This window comes from Setaria viridis, chromosome 2 (assembly GCF_005286985.2).
Source record: "Setaria viridis chromosome 2, Setaria_viridis_v4.0, whole genome shotgun sequence".
NCBI classification, from domain to species: domain Eukaryota; kingdom Viridiplantae; phylum Streptophyta; class Magnoliopsida; order Poales; family Poaceae; genus Setaria; species Setaria viridis.
In genome coordinates this window covers 32,670,446-32,689,338 of record NC_048264.2, presented here as the reverse complement: position 1 = coordinate 32,689,338, position 18,893 = coordinate 32,670,446, and the positions used below count along the sequence as shown (strand labels likewise).

At 43.1% G+C, this 18,893-nt stretch overlaps 3 protein-coding genes across 3 annotated transcripts; 2 read left to right on the top strand and 1 right to left on the bottom strand.

Annotated features, from left to right (window-relative positions):
• The first annotated feature begins 506 nt into the window (after positions 1–506).
• On the top strand, positions 507–3,611 carry LOC117843613 (protein CURVATURE THYLAKOID 1D, chloroplastic). The gene is made up of 5 exons (XM_034724263.2): positions 507–707; positions 796–1,010; positions 2,975–3,079; positions 3,264–3,335; positions 3,422–3,611. The coding sequence occupies exons 1-5, from the start codon at positions 632–634 to the stop codon at positions 3,491–3,493; spliced, it is 540 nt and encodes a 179-aa protein (XP_034580154.1). The 5' UTR covers positions 507–631; the 3' UTR covers positions 3,494–3,611.
• A 2,829-nt stretch (positions 3,612–6,440) lies between these two features.
• On the top strand, positions 6,441–10,720 carry LOC117843611 (glucose-6-phosphate isomerase 1, chloroplastic). The gene is made up of 14 exons (XM_034724261.2): positions 6,441–7,100; positions 7,569–7,682; positions 7,797–7,895; positions 7,983–8,066; positions 8,217–8,360; positions 8,431–8,496; positions 8,584–8,652; positions 8,741–8,848; positions 8,965–9,017; positions 9,094–9,232; positions 9,313–9,469; positions 9,557–9,635; positions 10,199–10,265; positions 10,342–10,720. Exons 1-14 carry the CDS (start codon positions 6,564–6,566, stop codon positions 10,480–10,482), a joined length of 1,857 nt encoding a protein of 618 aa, XP_034580152.1. The 5' UTR covers positions 6,441–6,563; the 3' UTR covers positions 10,483–10,720.
• Positions 10,721–10,879: 159 nt separating this feature from the next.
• Positions 10,880–13,310, bottom strand: LOC117843612 (uncharacterized). The gene is made up of 6 exons (XM_034724262.2): positions 12,927–13,310; positions 12,015–12,105; positions 11,668–11,822; positions 11,550–11,577; positions 11,365–11,473; positions 10,880–11,193 (listed from the first exon to the last, which is right to left on the bottom strand). The coding sequence occupies exons 1-6, from the start codon at positions 13,203–13,205 to the stop codon at positions 11,112–11,114; spliced, it is 744 nt and encodes a 247-aa protein (XP_034580153.1). The 5' UTR covers positions 13,206–13,310; the 3' UTR covers positions 10,880–11,111.
• Positions 13,311–18,893: the final 5,583 nt, after the last annotated feature.

Below are 18,893 nucleotides of genomic sequence, written 5' to 3'. Positions count from 1 at the left end.
CATGAAGAAGCTCCACCTCCACCGGATCTGGTCGAGGACGACGGTATGCGGGCGTCCACTCCATGGATCTCACAACCATGGCTGGCCTCTCCTTCATCGGAGGAGATAGAACGGCGATGGGTGGGAGGAAAGAGAAATGGAGAGAGGGAGTCAGCCGCATGTGGCATGGGGAATTGAGCAGGTTCGTGTATTGTCAATACGATCCTGCAGTAAATATGTGCTAATTAGAATTAATAAATTCATCTCGCGAATCAGCTTCCATCTGTGCAGTTGGTTTTGTAATTAGTCTATATTTATTAGAAATTTAAATATTTAATGTGATCGGGACTAAATTTTAGTACGTGGAATCAAAACACTAAGGATAACGATCTCTTTCCTAGTCTCCCTTCTCTCGCCAACTTTCTCCATCGATCCTCGATCTAACGGCGACGGCACACCACCTCCTGGGTACGCACCCGCAGGAGGTGATTTTCGCGGCGCTCCGCAGCGCAGCGCGTCTGCTGCAGACCTGCAGTGTACCGAGACGAAGCGGCGCCGCCAGCTCCCCAAAACCTCGCCACCTCTCTGCCCTCGCCAGAGAAAAAGCAGAACGAAAAGGGGGGAAAACAGAGCTCAAGCACTCACCGCAGCAATGGCTCTCACCGCTCGCGCCGCGCTCGTGCGCGTCCTCCCTCCGCGACCCTCACCGACCTCGCAGCTCAAGCAAGGTACGCTTCGCTCTCCCCCGCTCCCGGTGTTCGGATCCCACGGGTGCCGACAGAGCTAAAACCCTAGTTTCGGTTTTGCCCCCACAAGGTTTAGGCGGCCGCGGCCGGGCCTCGCTCGCCGTGCGGGTGAAGGACTCCGACGACTACGGGGCCCTGCTCTCGGAGAAGCCCGCGGCGCCGGCGAAGCGGGACGGGTGGGAGGGGTTTGGCCGGGGCGTGACCAGTGCGGCGGAGGAGGAGAAGGAAGAGGAAGCGCAGAGCGAGCCGGCCTCGTGGGATGTGCTCAACCAGATCGGCGTCGAGGTGAGCGCGCGCAACCTATTGCTTGTAAGCTTGTCGTGTTGTGGATTCGAAATGGTTGTGTTGGCTTGAGGTGAAAAATGCAAGGGAAAATTTCCTGACGCTTTATTCAGTGCGTTAATTTACACAAGGTTTAAAGCATATTGAGCAGTATCGAAATTAGTGCAAACTACAAAGCCGCAGCTGATTTGTTCTTAAAAGTAGAGAGCACGCAAGCCACCAATCACTAATTACCATGCTATCGAATTTTTGTGAAGAAGGTTGGTGCTGAGATGCATGTTTTTTGATCTAATGTCAGTCTTTAGAGAATGGTTGATGGATTTGATGATAAAACTAAAGCATTGTGCTCGTTATTGTTCTCTCTCTATATATTACAATTGATGCTGTAATTGAGTGCATTCATATTCTCTGTTCATGGAAGAAAACTTTTCATGCAACCTTTTAAGAAAGGTTTCAGTGCACCATCAAAAGAATAAAAGAAGAAGAAGAAAGGCATCGCATCACACATTTTGGACAAAATCCAAAATAACCTTTTTATGAGACGTCGTAAATAATTCACATATCTTTTGTCAATGAGGTAAATGACAAGAAAGGAAAGACATGCATCTTAGATTCAGAATTTCTTTTCATTTGGCCGCATGATTCAAAAATTATATCTGATAACTAGTGCTTATGTCTTACTAAAAGGAAAAGGTATAGTAAGCTTTCTCAGTTATAATAGAAACTGCAGCTCGGACAGATTAACCACTCATTGGTAACTGGTAAGGGCTTGGGGATGGGGATAACCACCTTGGACGTTGGAGGGGCTACATCAATGTAGTCACTATTAACGGAGGGGAATGGACTTTGCACGTGTTTCTGGGACTACATCTTTTCCAATCGTTGCATTCACAAAACTGTCTGCTGGTTTGTTGTAGTTTGATAGTGTTCTGTTACTGAAATACTCAGTAAACCTTGGTTGCTGCTTTGATTTGGTATGTTTTTACTACTTTCAATTTACTTTGATAACTTTATGCTAGGCATTTGTAATTTCGCTGTAATTGAATTCTGCGGAAGTGGGGATCTTCCTGTTATGGTAACATGAACGGGAGCAATAAAATGGATGGAATGGTACAAACTTAAGGGCAGGAAACCAGGAACTGTAAATGGTAATGCACTGTGTCAAGATCTTTCGGTGTTAAAATACTAAAATGGGGGTATCATCTGATGGTATGTCGCTGTTTTTCCTTCTTAGAATGGCTATCCCCAAAGTTAACAACCTAGAGCGTCTCATCCAAGGATTAAAAAATCAGATATAATGAAAAACATGGACCTCCACTGGTGCCAAAAAAACCAGGTGGTTACTGGTTCTATACCAGCCAAATATACTGTCCGTTTTTTCAAATTGAAGACTGGTTACTGTCCGGTAACCGACTGACATTTGCTGGTATTCTGCTAGTTGGCAATGAACAAAAAACCATGATTAGTTGATTACTATATTATATTGCAGACAGAATAAATATTGCAAATGCTGAAATATTGGTTCCTAACATATGCTTCTTAGGTAATAAATTTTCAGTACAGCAAAATTTGATATTTGTAAGGCATTGAGTACACTGTACGCCAAAGGTTGCTCGTTGTGCACAGTGTCACGTAAATATCTTGGAATAGGTGCTTCTTTCTATTAGTGTGGATGAACTCAATTAGTTTGACACTATATATACTTCAATTGAACTTGAGTAAAAGAAAGAAAGCTACAATTTTCTCGAATATTTTAAACCCAGAGTTTGAAGTTATAATTCTAAACTTGTTGGACTGGTATTAATTTAGTGGTCCAGGCCATCCTGGTTGGTTACTAACGGCAACTGACTAGTAACCTTTGATTTGTTATTTTTGATTAAGCAACTGACTATCTGATGGATTAAGCAAGAATACAGTTTTCAATTGCTTACCTATTATGTGTGATTCTAAGAACTATTCTTGTGCAGTTGGACTCTGACAAATCATATTCCGCCCTCGTATATGGCACATCTGCTCTTGTTGCAATTTGGATATCATCAATTGTGGTTTCTGCACTTGACTCAGTCCCTCTGGTATGTAACCTTCTCTTCTCTGAGCATGTGATATGTTTACTTCAATAACAGAAATAGCAGTAGATAAGTATTAGTAGGATCACAAGACCAATGATAGTTTTGAGCCAGCTGGAGTGTTATTCAAACAACTGGAAATTTTTGGATAGCGTCTCCCAACAACATGATGATTGTTTTGTATGAGCAGGTTCCTCAGGTGATGGAAGTTGTTGGCCTTGGCTTCACAATTTGGTTCACATCAAGATATCTGATATTTAAGGTGATTAGGCATGCTCCATTAGAAATATCCACGTCCATTTAATGGCTCCCGTAGTGATATTTCGGTGTGTTTTTGTGTGTGTGCAGGAGAACCGTGATGAACTTATCACCAGAGTTAGCTCCATCAAGAAGCAAATATTAGGGTCTCATGAAAACTGAGCGTTACTCTTACGTTCCGTTAATCCGTACTGGGTTTTATTGAAAACATTGTTCTAAATAATTAGCAGTCTTTTTTGGACTTTTCCTTTCACTAATCTAAAAAGTGGCAGTTGGGCTATGTCATTTCCAATTAATTTAGGTAAGGGCAGGCCGCTATGCGATTCTCTTTTGCACAATTTTCTTTGTGTGCTCTGCGGACCCATCGAGGCGGCTAATCCTTCCAGAGTCGTTCTTAACTGCGTAAGGTATGTCATGGGTGCAGTACCTGTCAATTTTGAGCTGTGCCTAGGCTCCTCTGACCCGTCTTACGATTTGGTTGGTGCTGAAATGTAGTTTTTGCCGCCGCTCGCCGCCGCCCGTCCCTGCTCGCTTGTGCTTCTTCGACAGCTGCTGCTGCGGCTGCTGCTGCATGCAAGCCGATCGGCTGCACAGCTAGAGCACATGTTTTCCAAAAAAGAAAAAAGCCTATCAGATTGCTTTTCTTTCTTTACTCATAGGACAGTAATCTGCTTGTAAAAAGCGGCTGCTGGCATGCTGCTGCAGCGCCTGTAGCTGTTGCTGGGTGGCTGCAGCAGTTGCAGCCACAGCAGCTGCAGTAATCTGCTTGTAAAAAGTGTTCTTGTTCCGTTGCTCCTACTGTGTTTGGGAGGAGGAGGCTAAATTTTAGTCCTGTCACGGATGTTTGAAGACTAATTAGGAGGACTAAATATAAGCTTATTACAAAACTAATTGCAGAACCCCTAGGTTAAATCATAAGACGAATCTATTAAGACTAATTAATCCATCATTAGTGAATGGTGACTGTAGCATCATATTGTCAAATCATGGACTAATTAGGCTTAATAGATTCGTCTCGCGATTTAGCCTAGGGGTTGTGTAATTAGTTTTGTAATTAGTCTATGTTTACTACTCCTAATTAGTGTCCAAACATTCGATGTGACGGGACTAAAATTTAGCCCCCTCCTCCAAACAACCCCAGCCCGGCTGCTCGCGATTTAGCCTAGGGGTTGTGTAATTAGTTTTGTAATTAGTCTATGTTTACTACTCCTAATTAGTGTCCAAACATTCGTGATGGGACTAAAATTTAGCCCCCTACTCCAAACAACCCAGCCCGGCTGCTCCGTGGAAGGGACTTCCGGTGTTTGGTGTCCGGTCTTGCCTACAGTTACGTGTTTGACCCTTGGAGCTTGCAGGAAGCTAAGGGTCAAAGGAGAAGCGTAGTGGGTGCCTGGTGCAGCATGAAGCATGTTCTTTCTTTCGAGAGCCGTGAAGCATTTGGGATACGGAAGGGATCAGTTAGCCGGTCAGGTTAGGGAGGAGGCAATCAGACAGAACTAAACGGCCGTTAGCGTTTGCATGAGGCAGCAAGTGTATGATCTGTCGCGGTGGGCTGACCACTACAGACGGGGCAATTAGCAGATAAGATCCACCATAAACTATTGACAAAAGGTGTACTAGATTATCAGTGAGACCAAAGGTTTGTCTCGAATGCAAGAGTTACCCCTGGAACAGTTCGAGTCCCATAAGTACTGCGAAAAACAGCTGTGTTCGAAACAACAACAAAAAGAAAACCTAGCGGAAGTGGACCCAGCTTGGCAGGCCCCGAGGCCCGTGAATTGGCGCAAGTGCCATCAAAATTGCTGGCCACAAAAAAACACGCGTAAAAGTGCCGTCGATATCAGACCACAATCCCACGGCCACCATCGTCCAAGTTTTTTACGATAGCAGAGAACGGCGATTGCTCTGTTCGCCTCCTCCGCCGGGGTCGCCGTCGACGAGCCCGAGACCAGCCAATTTTGAGACGCAAGAAAACACGGACGCGAGGCGCAAATATCCGCGAGCTCCTGTGTGGTTTACACACTAATTAGGAATATTAAATATAGATTAATTATAAACCAATTGTACATATGGAGGTTAATTCGCGAGGCGAATCTATTAAATCTATTTGTCCATGATTTGATAATGTGATGCTACAGTAAATGTGTGTGTTAATTATGGATTAATTAGCTTTAATAGATTCGTCTCGCGAATTAGCCTCCACCTGTGCGATTGGTTTTGTAATTATTGTATATTTAATACTCTTAATTAGTATCTAAACATTCAATATGACCTGGACTAAGGGCTTGTTTGTCTCCCAGCGGTTAAACTTTAGCCCCTATCACATCGGATGTTTGGATACTAATTAAGAGTATTAAATATAGGCTAATTACAAAACTAATTGCACAGATGGATGCTAATTCATGAGACGAATCCATTAAGCCTAATTAGTCCATGATTTGACAATGTGGTGCTACAGTAACCATTTGCTAATGATAGATTAATTATGTTTAATAGATTCGTCTCGTGAATTAGCCCAGAGCTTCTGTAATTAATTTTCTGCAATTAGTTTTATAATTAGCCCATATTTAGCTCTTTTAATTAGCATCCGAACATTCAAAGAGCTAAACTTTAACCCCTAACCTCCAAACAACTTCTAAATTTTAGTCCGTGAAACCAAACATCCTCCTGCCCGTGCGGGCAAGAATTGTAACCCAAGCTGGCTTGGCAAGAATTGGAACTCCTCGTTTGTCCCGTACCCGGCCCGTCCCCCTCACGGCCTCACGGAAAGATCCCCGGGCCCACGCGCGATGCGCGCAGCCGCAGCCAGCCACCACCTCGCCGTTCCTGTTCCGATTTTTCCCTCGACCCCGGCCGGCGACAGGCGACAGCGTGCCTCACCTCCCCCACACGTGCGACCACCCCCTCCCTGGTGAAAATGCATCGTCCCCCCGTGGTACCGAGCCCACCTCTGGCAGGTGGGGTGGGTGACGGGTGGGGCACCCAGGTGACGCGGTTGACGTCCGCCTTCGTCTTCCCTTTTCTTTTTTCTCTCTGTTTTTTTTAGGGCGGCCTTCGTCTTCCTCTCCCAAATAAAGCCAAGCCCAGCGAGGCAGCGAGGCCACCAACTCCACCTCGTGGACTCCTTCCCCCAAAACTAAACCCTCGCATAGGAGGCGCGTGAGCCCGTGAGGTGGACCAAGCGAGGGGCCCACGCCGCCACCGCTACCTGCTGCGACGACTCCGGGCGGAGATGGCGTCCATCTCCGGCGCGGCGGCGCCGCCCTCGTCCGCCGCGTGCCGGCTGCGGCTGCGGCGGCACCTCCTGCTCCGCCCCTCCCACCTCCGCCTCCGCGCGCCCCACTCCATCGCCGACCTCTCCCGCTCGTCCAGCTCCTCCGACTCCGCCCCGACCCCGGCCCGGCCGCTGGGCTCCAGGGCGGAGAACGGCAGCGGCGGCTGCCGCGCGGTGGAGAAGGACCCAATCAAGCTGTGGGAGCGCTACGTCGAGTGGCTCTACCAGCACAAGGAACTCGGCCTCTTCGTCGACGTCAGCCGGATGGGGTTCACGGAGGAGTTCCTGCAGCAGATGGAGCCGCGGATGCAGCGCGCCTTCGCCGCCATGCGGGACCTCGAGAAGGGCGCCATCGCCAACCCCGACGAGGGCCGCATGGTGGGGCACTACTGGCTCCGCAACCCGGCCCTCGCGCCCAACTCCTGGCTGCGCGACAAGATCGAGACCGCGCTCGACAGCATCCTCGCCTTCTCCCAAGACGTCGTCTCTGGCAAGGTCGCTGCAAATTTCCCATTTCTAATTACTTGACATACTTGCAATTGCTTCTGCTGCAGAGTTGGGATTGCTCAGCATGCTTGGTTTGCAGTGCTAATCTAGCATTTTTAGCTCCATCCATTAGAAAACCTCATTTTCATTGTAATTCGGCAACCATAGCGAATCTCAAGTCTGTCCGAGAAATGGTGCCAGCTATACGTATGTTTATCTGACCGAGGCAAAGCACCAGGAACAATTTAGGGGATGCGATTGTACAAGTGGATTACAATCATCTCTCTTTTTTTTAATATGGGTAGTCCTTTGTTACAAAATATTGTGATATGCCATCACGAGAGAGCTTAGAGGAGCATACCTGCGAATAATCTTGCTCCAATGTACTGAAGATATGACATGATAATCATATACATCTTATTCAGGCTTTTGGTACATTCTTTTTTGTGCTGATGTCTTATAACATGGTAAATGCAGATTCAATCCCCATCTGGTCGTTTCACTTCAATCCTGTCTATAGGAATCGGAGGATCAGCTTTGGGCCCTCAATTTGTCGCTGAGGCACTTGCACCTGATAACCCCCCACTGAAGGTACGCCCCTAATTCATAATCCAAGCAATGCACTTTAATTGCATTAGTCTATCCTCTGGATTTAAGATGTCCGTCAGTTGTAAGATATACCTCTTATTATGCTTGATTTCTCAGATAAGGTTTATTGACAACACCGATCCTGCTGGGATTGATCATCAAATTGCTCAACTAGGACCTGAACTTGCGACTACTCTTGTAATTGTCATTTCTAAGGTACTGAAAGATCCCAAATTTGATTAGTTTGTAGATCTTCTCCCAGCTGTATTATTAACTTATTTGTGGTACTGATTATTTTTACAGAGTGGCGGCACACCTGAAACCCGCAATGGTCTGCTGGAAGTACAGAAAGCCTTCCGAGATGCGGGGCTGGAATTCTCAAAACAGGTTTTGACCTCAGGTTCTTGCTTGTTTTTTATGATTCTGTTGCAAGTAGTTCAGGGGCAATCGTTTTTGTTGGTTCTTGCACTGTTTCCACATGCTTGATATATGATCGCGTGAACAATTCATTATTTGACAGAATGGTCTGTTTTGCAGGGTGTTGCAATTACTCAAGAAAAATCTCTGTTGGATAATACTGCCAGAATAGAGGGATGGTTAGCTCGGTTTCCTATGTTTGACTGGGTTGGTGGGAGAACTTCGGAAATGTCAGCTGTGGGTTTACTTCCAGCTGCATTGCAGGTAAGTGCTTTCCCACTTTTCCTTTATGTTTATTCCACACTTCCAAATTAACATGAGGAGTTGTTGCCAGGGTATTGATATCAAGGAAATGCTTGTTGGCGCAGCTTTGATGGATGAGGAAACCAGGAACACTGTGGTATGATTACAAGAACATGGACAATGTACAGTTGAACGATATGGTCATCTATCAAGAATGTTTCAAACATGGTTTTCCTCTTGACAGGTTAAAGAAAATCCAGCAGCATTGCTTGCATTATGTTGGTACTGGGCATCAGAAGGGATAGGCAATAAGGTTTGCAGCTTCATTGGTTGCAGCATCTTCTATTGATGAATGTAGTTCTTAGTACTCTCCTTACTGTTTTGACTTTCCTCTCTTTCAGGATATGGTTGTACTTCCTTACAAGGATAGTTTGCTACTTTTGAGTAGATATTTGCAGCAACTTGTCATGGAATCCCTCGGGAAAGAATTCGACCTGGATGGCAATCGGGTAAAAAGTCTTAAATATTTTAGTCAATTTACTGTAACCGGTTTCTCTGAACTAGTAGGTTTCAGATTCTATATTCATCACTTCTCTTTGTTTAACATAGAAATTTCCAATGGCAGGTTAATCAAGGGCTAACTGTATATGGTAACAAAGGAAGCACTGACCAGCACGCGTAAGTGTGTGCTCACTTTTCTGCAATATTTACTATAGTTAAATTGCAGGATCTAATGAATTATTTCTTATCACAGTTACATTCAGCAGCTGAGAGAAGGTGTACATAACTTCTTTGTTACTTTTATCGAGGTCTTGCGAGACAGGCCTCCTGGTCATGATTGGGAGCTTGAACCTGGAGTCACATGCGGTGACTATTTGTTTGGGATGTTGCAGGTCAACCTTGAACTTTAAGGAGACAAAATTATGTTGATTTGTCTATGATAGACATAACTGAGATATACAATATTTTGCAGGGAACTCGCTCTGCTCTTTATGCAAACGACCGGGAATCTATCTCCGTTACGGTTCAAGAAGTAACTCCTAGAGCTGTTGGTGCACTGGTTGCACTTTATGAACGTGCTGTGGGGATTTATGCTTCTTTGGTAAATATCAATGCCTATCATCAACCTGGTATGCTTCTCAAAACAAAGTAATGTAGCTCAGTATCATTAAGCTATTTTGTTTTATGCATTTATGTGTGGGCTATGTGATCTACAGGTGTTGAGGCTGGTAAAAAGGCAGCTGGAGAAGTATTGGCACTTCAGAAAAGAGTGCTGATTGTATTAAATGAGGCCACGTATGGAATCTCTGATTTATTTTTTGGTTATTGTTTCTCTATGAAGTGATTGGTTGTGTGTAGTATTTTTTGGTCATATTACTAGTTATGATGCTTTACTTGGATCACTAGAAGTGCACCCCACCTCACAGTTGTGATAATGCCCCTTTCTCCTAGAGATTTCCATTGAAAGCCTTTTAGAAGTTCGGCATGGTATATATTTGAAAAAAGAATATTTTGTTGGCTTATTAGTAGTCCTCTTGGGGCTGCAAAACTGCAGATAGACGCCTGCTTTTTTAGCAGTCACACATCCTTGAGTAGAAAACAATCAATATTCTAACAAATAGAAACATGTGTCTTGTATTTCAATATAACTCAACATTTCCTTACTCATGAAACATTTTTCTTTGTTCCCAATTTCCAATGCACATGAACTCAACTTTCATCAGCACAAGCAAGGACAAAATTTGCACATGAAAGGACATCACTTAAGTTTGTTTACAAATATCTGCATTTTACTCCCCCAATTGATTGATTCCTGAATGTCTGGATTCCTCCTGATTTATGTATTTGTTGTCTCCCAGCTGCAAGGACCCTGCTGAGCCATTGACCCTAGATGAAATCGCAGATCGCTGTCATTGCCCTGAAGATGTAAGTTTCACAGATTTTCATCAGCATAAACCAGTTGCTCTTTGAACTAACACATGCTGTACACTTGCTCGCTCAGATTGAGATGATCTACAAAATAATACAGCACATGGCTGCGAACGACAGAGCGATTATAGCAGAAGGCAGCTGTGGTTCACCTCGGAGCGTCAAGGTTTATCTCGGAGAATGCATTGTAGATGAAGACATGCAGGCTGCATAGATTTGGGGCGGTATGGATCGGTGTAAAATTATGTTGGAATAAAAAGGAGCCTCACCATGCGTGCGTCTTCCTGATGTGCCATTACCCATTAGTTCCTTATTTGGTTGTGCTCGCACACGGTTGCTGCAACGATGTATCTTAGAATTTTTTTTCCCCCTTGGGTCTCCCTTTATTTTACTTACAAAAATACGAAGGGACGAAGAAAGGTGCCGGCATAAATTACGTTCGTTTAAACGCATCTTCCATGAGAATATGCTTTTGGCAGCATCCGAGCATTTCGTTGTGGCATCTTCTCCATCAAATCCACGTTTCATGCAAGCAGGTCAATGAAGGTTTCTCGTTTCGTTTGATACAGGGAAACAGTACGAGAAGAACATTTCTGAATAACTCGGGCATATTGAGTTATTCTGGCATAAACACAGTTTTATTGAAAAACGAATGGAATATTTACAGTTGAGCGATACAAATGCTAAATATAACAGTGGTACTACAAATCATTATCTCGCCCGCCAACACAGATTTCCAGCATCAGAACGGACTGAACAAATGATTTCAAGTTTTGTGTTACCCTCTACCTGAACAATGGGAATCACACGCAAGTAATTGCAACATAGCTGTTGACTCAATATTCATAGAAACTTGGATATCACACGGCAGGACGTCCGAAAGGCTGTAGTTGCGACCGTAAGCAATGCTCGGTTATTGTAGACGCTGCATAACCAGGTACAGCAACATTATTTTCATAACAATATGGAGACTGGAAGGCCAAGATCAGCACCCCAAGACTCAGTTCTTCATTCAACTTGGGAAGTAAAATGTTTTGAGAAGAATTAATGCTATAGTAATGATTCGTGTCCAAGGTTACTATAACGAAAGACTTACCCAACAGCTGTAGCACCCCATGAAGCAACATTATAAATGACTTTAGTCCCATCCCAGGCCTTCCTGATTCTACTTTTCTTCTTTTCAGCTGAAAATGTCTTCCGAAGTGCTGGCACAGGAATGGCAGAATTTCCGATCAAAATACGATTTAATCATTCACCTATATTAAGAAACGAGGAACTAACCTTTCTGAAGTTGATCAGGAGACAAGTCCTGCACAACATGACACTCGGCATTAAGCACCACTCATGCAAGGAGAGACATAAAGCTCCTGGTGCAGCATCAAGTACAGGAAATAGCTACCTTAGTCTTTTTGAGCGATAACAAGTATGCGGCCATAAAGGACGTAATCCCATCAACTACATCCTCCTGCTTAACAAGAACATACCCATCATCTGGGTCATCATCTTCCCACAAATCCACTGCCTTTATTATATCCCATGATACATCAGGTTCAACTGTGCCAAAGAAGTGTGGAGAATTTTTTTTAAGTACAGTTATCTTTAATTCAGGGAAATGAGAGTGAAAAGGAACAGGGTAAGGAACACATCTAGCCATCTAGGTGCATATTCACTACAATAGTAATTTCAGCTGGTCATACTTACATGACTCTTATAGTAATATAATATGTACATCTAGCAGAGATGTACCTGTGCCATCTTGATATACTGACTTCTGAATACCATCGAGCTTTTTAAGGAACTCAAGTGATTCAACCTTAGATTTAAGAAGGTCACACATCTGCAAGGTAAAAGCAAGTGCTTAAATTTTAGGGCAGAATCAGAGCATATGAACCATGTGGAAAATTCTGTGTCGCCTCGCACTCCAGAAAGAGATTTCTGTTAAGTGCCATAAAGCTGTTCACCCCACATTCCAGACAGGAAATTGGAAATACATAATGAGGATACTGGCATACTGCAAACGTGATTTGCCTAAACTTACAAATACTGTTCTTTTTTTAATAACAAATACTATTCTTGCAGCATCTGAGACAGAGGCACCAAAATGTTTATTTTCATATTTTGGAGAAATATATATGCAACGTATCACACCTAAACTTATCAGTAACATCCAAAGTCATTTATTTCATGCTGTACCTCTATTTCCACACTTGCAAACTACCTAAAAACGACAGAACGCATACCCTAGTAGTTGCCAAAGTCAGAACGGCATGAGCAATCAGCATCGAACTGGCGGTAATGCAACTGCACATAATGCTTGATACTAAATTTACCAAAGGGTTGACAATAGCCTGAATCCACCCAACAAGCTACTGAAACACAAAGACCTTTTTAGTCTCACCACAGCGCAGAAACAGTGACAACGCAGTAATTCCGAACCACGTGTCCATCTCAGATAGTTATGAAGTGTTTGGTTTCAGTTTGTAGTGTCTAAATAGTAGCTAATTCAGTTAGCTCATCGCAATTTTCCATTACCATTAGTTACGCCTGTTGCAACGACTTATAATTCGGAAATCCAAATCCTATACTAGTTCCCGGAATCCTCAACCTGTCAAGAACTCGTGACTCGTTAGAGATCACGACGCCTCCTGTCCTGCTCACCTGGGTCGTCTCGTAGTCGGAGTCACTCGCCACCGACGACGACGCCGCGTCATCTGCATCGTCACCGACACCGGCCTTGCGGTCCTCACCCTCCGGCGGCGCCGCTGCGGTGTCCTCCGAGAGGGACGTGCCGAGATCAGCGTCGGCATCGCGCAGCATCTCGACCGCCCGCTGGACCTGCTCCAGCACCTCCTCCAGCGCCCGCTTCCGCACCCTCCTCACCTCCGGCGACCGCCGGCGCTCCGCCGCCGGCGAGGAGGAGGATGGCGAGGGCTCCATCGGGGATTGAAGGGGACCTACAGCCGGCGACGGTGGCGACGTCCGGATTAGGACTCAGAATCGCGATGATTGATTTGATTTGGCTAATCGTCGCGTGATCGTGTTGGGTGCGTGTTGCTTTGCAAAAGGCAACTATGAAGTGGGGCCAGGGTCATGGGTCCTACCTGTCAGTAGAAGCTGATATTTGATGGGCTTGAGGTTTACTTAGAGGCCCAACTATAAACACCGAGACCGACCGAGGAGGCCCATTCTAACGCAGGCCATCCGGGGCCAGGCAGTCTCGGGCCGCGCGCGGTGGTGGTGTCCAACAAGATGGACGGAGATTGCCGGTGAAGTTTGAAGGTCCAAGTCTGAACGTGAAAATTTTGGAAACATAATGCAGTGATGTTGATTTTTCACACTTCAACCTCTAAACTGAGGTAATCACATATGATTTGAACATGTAAGCAAAGATGCAGCCACATGGGTACAAAAATGATGGTTGCTGCTAGACTGTACTCAACTTAATTATTTTTTTTGAAGACCTAGTCAACTTAATTGTTAACGACAGCAAAGTCAGCATTGAGACATCATGATAATCAATTTAGTATCAAAATCTTCTGTTAGTTTTAAGTTACTTCCAATATTTGATCAGATCCGGATGCTTAATTTCTGTAGGAGGGGAAGACAAAGTACAACCTAGTTCAGAGAGTAACAATTGAATCTAGGTTAATTCAGCGGCAGCTAGAGCAATACTCTCATATTGATTTGATTCTCCGCTACCCACCAAGGTAGAAGATTGCTTGATCCGAAAAAGAAGCATGCTTTATTTGCTTATAGAACAAAAGTATACGTTTTTTCAGGGGAAATATAGTCTATCATATGGAATATGGAATAGGGCATTCAACAGCTTGAAGAGGTAGCTTTTTTCAGTAGCTGTCTACTACTTAAATGGAACAGATCATGATCTAGTGAAAAGTGGAAGTGTCATCGAAAAATATTTCAAGCCTCTACTGTTGTTTAGCCACTATAGTAATCTGTCCAAAAACACATGACATCAATATTTTCTCGAGACGAGGCTCGACCCCATTTCAATTCCAACAAATCGGAAATACGTGACAGCAACATAATAGCAGCTATAATCAATAACTAGAGATTGAAAACAAACTATGGGAGAGATATTTACAGTGATGAGGCACCAGTTTTAAAACTAAACTTTAAGCTTGAAAACACCTAGTTTGTAGAGACTGGTTAAGTGAATTTTAGTCCAATGTTCAGCATGCCCTTTGGTGTCTATGAAAATAAAGTTGGTAAAATGGAAAAGAAGGCATAGAAAACCATATACCTACTTTAACCTTCACTACCCTCTCCACACCTGGTGTAGAACACCGTGTTTATGGATGGTTATGAAGCAGAGAAAAGAAAAATGCATCTTTGTTACCATGAAAATCTTGTAACAGATTGTTCTTGAAAAAAAGAATGGTGTAGCAGATGAAAAAAGTCTCAGTGTAGCTAACAATGGGCGGGGAGTAAATATCTCCACAGTATAATTTTCAAGAACCCACAATGTTGCCTCATAAATGCTGACTACTCTTCTATCTAAACCAAACAGATATTTTTCACCCAACAGGGAGCATAGAATCATGTATTTAGAACTGATGCAGCTAACAAATCAAGCCCAAGGTGCCCATGCCAATAGATTACTTTTCCCAGATTATTCAAACGAGTTAGATGAACCAGTTGAAGCTTCCTGATGGCATGGTGGGACAAATATAGATTCCAGTGGGCTTAAAAGAACACAAATGCTGGCTTGTTGGACTTGGCCCAATTGTGAATGTCGACTGCCACATTGATAATTTGCACAGAGACAACTCATCCAATAAATTTGGCTGTGTTATATTATTTATTCACCAAGTATATTCTAATTTTAACAGAATGATTGTTTTACTATTCCCTAGTTTAGGTCCTCTTGGGCTTTCCCTTGGTAGGTAATCTACTAGAGTCCCAAAAGCTGATAACAACCTAAACTTTAGTACCTAAACAAAGGCACACAAAAAAAAAGTAAGGAGAAACCAGTCTGAGAAAAAAAAATACCAAAGATGTTTTGCAGGTTCATGCAATCAGATCCCAACGAGGTAAGTTATCAAACTTGCAAAATCTCAAAAGGAGCGGGACATCAAATAGCGCAAGAATTGAGCTACAGAATGGGATATAAAAGCTCGACTTAGTTATTGTAGAGGTCTACTAAAAGCAATGCTACCCAAACTCAGTCTAATTCCTTTTCTGTAAACAGTGCAAAATCAGAATGCCACCTTACTGTATTGAACTCTATGCATTGTACAGAACAAATAATAGGTTGATCTCTTGATCACCTGAATTACAGTCATCTGTATGCATGCCTCCCGCTTCAAAATTTTACCGCATACCATAAAAAGGGCATTTCTCGTTTCAAAAAAAATAAAATAAAAGGGCATTTCATATATCACAATGACATTTAGAAAGATCAAGATTCATTCAAATATTCTGTGTACGGCTGTACGCCAAGCCCCTGCTCCCCGCGTCCCAAAATAAGTGTCCGTTTAGAAAATTTTAGATACATTAGTAGTAATGAGAAATATCTATGTTGCCGCTAATAGTAACTAATACTAATTGTGATTGAAAATCGTACTGTCTGTTTAGTTTTTCGGAGTGCATTAGAATCATAGAAATAATATCAATTGATCGTTTGATCGTCTCTACGCGCTTCTCTACATGCTTTTTTTTAATTGATGTGAATGTTGCTTTAATTAGATGAGGTTTATTAGAGGTAAAATGACACTCTTTGTGGGATAAATTTTTGAGTCTAAATGGACATTCTTTGCCGGACGAATGGAGTATTTGTTATAATGTTATAGAATAATCAATTAAGTGTCACTTCCTCCATAGTGAACGGGATATTTTAATTGATTATTTTTTTTAATGTAGATTGCCCATTTCTGGGGGCTTTAAACAAGGTTGTCCTCAATGTATCTGAAGGTGGGAGCAATCCAACATTAAATTGTCCTCAATGTATCTGAAGGTGGGAGCAATCCAACATTAAACTAGTACTCTTTAAGTCCATTGTTACTGGAACTATGTGAAAGGCCTAATTTAATACCTCAAGATGCGCAGTGGAATCTATAGCTATACCAAACTTGTCAGAGCTCCATATTAGAGGGCAAGGCACTGCTAAAAGTGACATTGCATAATTTGCATTAGGCGCTGATGAAAGGAATAGCGGGTGGCAGGATAGCCACACGGATTTGAGAATGAACTGCAGAACAAACATAAAAGAGGCAGTTGAGCAAACAACCAGGCCAAACTCCACTTTGATGCTAAATAATTCGAAAGGCACTGCTACTTGCAGAACAACCCTTCCCGTGCAGGTGCAAACCGAATGTACAAACTACTATAAACTTGTACTTTATTACCTCCTCGGATGTCTGATTAATCAATGTCTACTTGAACCCCTGTCCCCTGGCCAAGATTATCTCAGCAATCCCTTTTCGCAGTAAACTGTAAGTATATGAGCCAAAACGAAAGGACCAATAGAGAATGAATTGCTAGCCTATCTGACACCTGAAAGGAACTAGTGAACCCTTTTATATCAGTTCTTCTCATCAATTAATAACCAAACAGTCAACATTTTCAATCTGTTTGTAGTCCGACACTAGTTTGCAACCAATGATCCTCCTGAAGAATAATGCCCATCCACATCGAACAAACCAGACCAGAAAAACACCACATCTCTCCAATGGCGAGTCTAGGCCCCTCCCAACCAGCATCAGCTCACCAATTAATTTTTTTTGAAAGGGAAATATTCCAGCCTCTGTATCGATTGATACATATAGCTGTCCATTATTACACACAGGACCAAGGTCCGACTCAAAGAAAAGGTACTTGAATAGACGTTCATCACATCCAACACACTTAAATCAAGATACTGTAGTCTATTACTAAAACACCAGCCATTTGAAGCAAAGGTCTCAATCACCGCTGTCTCAAGTACACGGCACCCCCAATTTATTTGGAGTTTTTCTCCTTCCTGCTGCAGCAATGCCCAAAAGTGACACCAATATGTTCCTCTGAACAGTACCTGCATAGATGAAAAAGCTCGTGTCTTGCTAAAAACCTCATCGTTGCAGCTTAGCCAAATGCCCCAACACATGGCACACGCTCCAACCAAGGCTTGGTATTTAAGTTTCTTTTCTACGCCTTGTAACCAATCATTAAATATATGGTTAACACTTAATGGAGGAGGTAAATTAAAAGAAGCTTGTATCAATCTCCAAATAAACCTAGCGTTCTGGCAATCAAAGAAAAGATGTTGTATTTTCTCGTTCAAGTTACAAAAACAACATTTAACACTTTCTTTCCACCACCTCCTTCCTAAATTTCCTCAAGTTACAAAAACAACATTTAACGCTTCCTTTCCACCACCTCCTTGCTAAATTTCCCTTGGTTAAAGTAACTCCTTTCAGTATGTACCACATAAAGATCTTAATCTTTTGCGGGATTTTTAGCTTCCATATAATGTGATTATGGGGCACAACATTGGTTACAGCTAACGCTCTATATATAGAACAAACCGTGAAAGATCCATGTTGATTAAGGGACCAAATGAAAACATCCTTTTGATATGTTAGTTGGATATTCATGACCCGAGCAACTAAGTGTAGCCACACGGTCAGGTTATTACCAACAAGAGATCTTCTAAAAAAGACATTGAAGAGTATCTTGACCTTCTAAGTGGGTTTTGGTGGATTAATGACGCGAGCTTAAGTGTCTAATGAACTTTCAAGTGCATAAGCAAGTTTAAAAGAAATGATGGACATGGAGCACTTATGATTGACTCCTCAAAAAGGAAATAAATAGATAAAGGGCATACCTTGAAAGCTAAATTTGTTTTTGGTTTGAATTTGAGTATAGGAATGCCGCAATATTAAGAGGGATGCGTAAACATTGGTCTTTTGTTGAAAAAGGTGCTCAAGATGATCTAACCAACCTATGAGAGATACATTTGCACCTGCACATCCCATGAGGATACTTAGAATGGTGCTAACTTGAGAGCTCCGAATTTTTCCGGAGATTGTTCCGAAATATTCTGGAGGACCAGAGTTTTCGAAAAATGTTCCGGAAGAAACCGGAGGTTCTGGAGTTTGCGAAGAAAGTTCCGGAAAACTCCGGAACTTAACCCCCAACGGCTAGTTTCGGGGTGAAGGGGTATAAATACCCCCTCACCCCTCCCACAGTCAATCTTGACCTAACCTCGTGCTGAGCTACAGAAAAGCATTCAAGTCCCCCTCTTTATTCCCCTTTGGCATTCTTGGTGAGATGTGGTGGGGATTTAAGGAGAGATTCAAGGGTAAGGCAAGAGAGAGTGCTAGTGAGCTGATTGTCGTACATACATCTATAGGCCCACCCGAAAGTTTGGACAGATCCGCATATGGGGCTGTACACTGAGACGTACTGGACATGGAGACTATAGTGCAAGATGGCGTAGCCTTCATGGAGTACAAGGAACTAGTCGAGGGCAAGAAAACTACTTGTAGTAGTTGGAGTAGGACTCTCTGGTTGAATCCAACTAGTACTCTTGTAAAATAACCGACCGGTAACCTTGCTCCCCCGGTATATAAGGGTGGGTAGGGACCCTCTCTAGACAAGTTCAATCCAATACAAGAAAACAACATA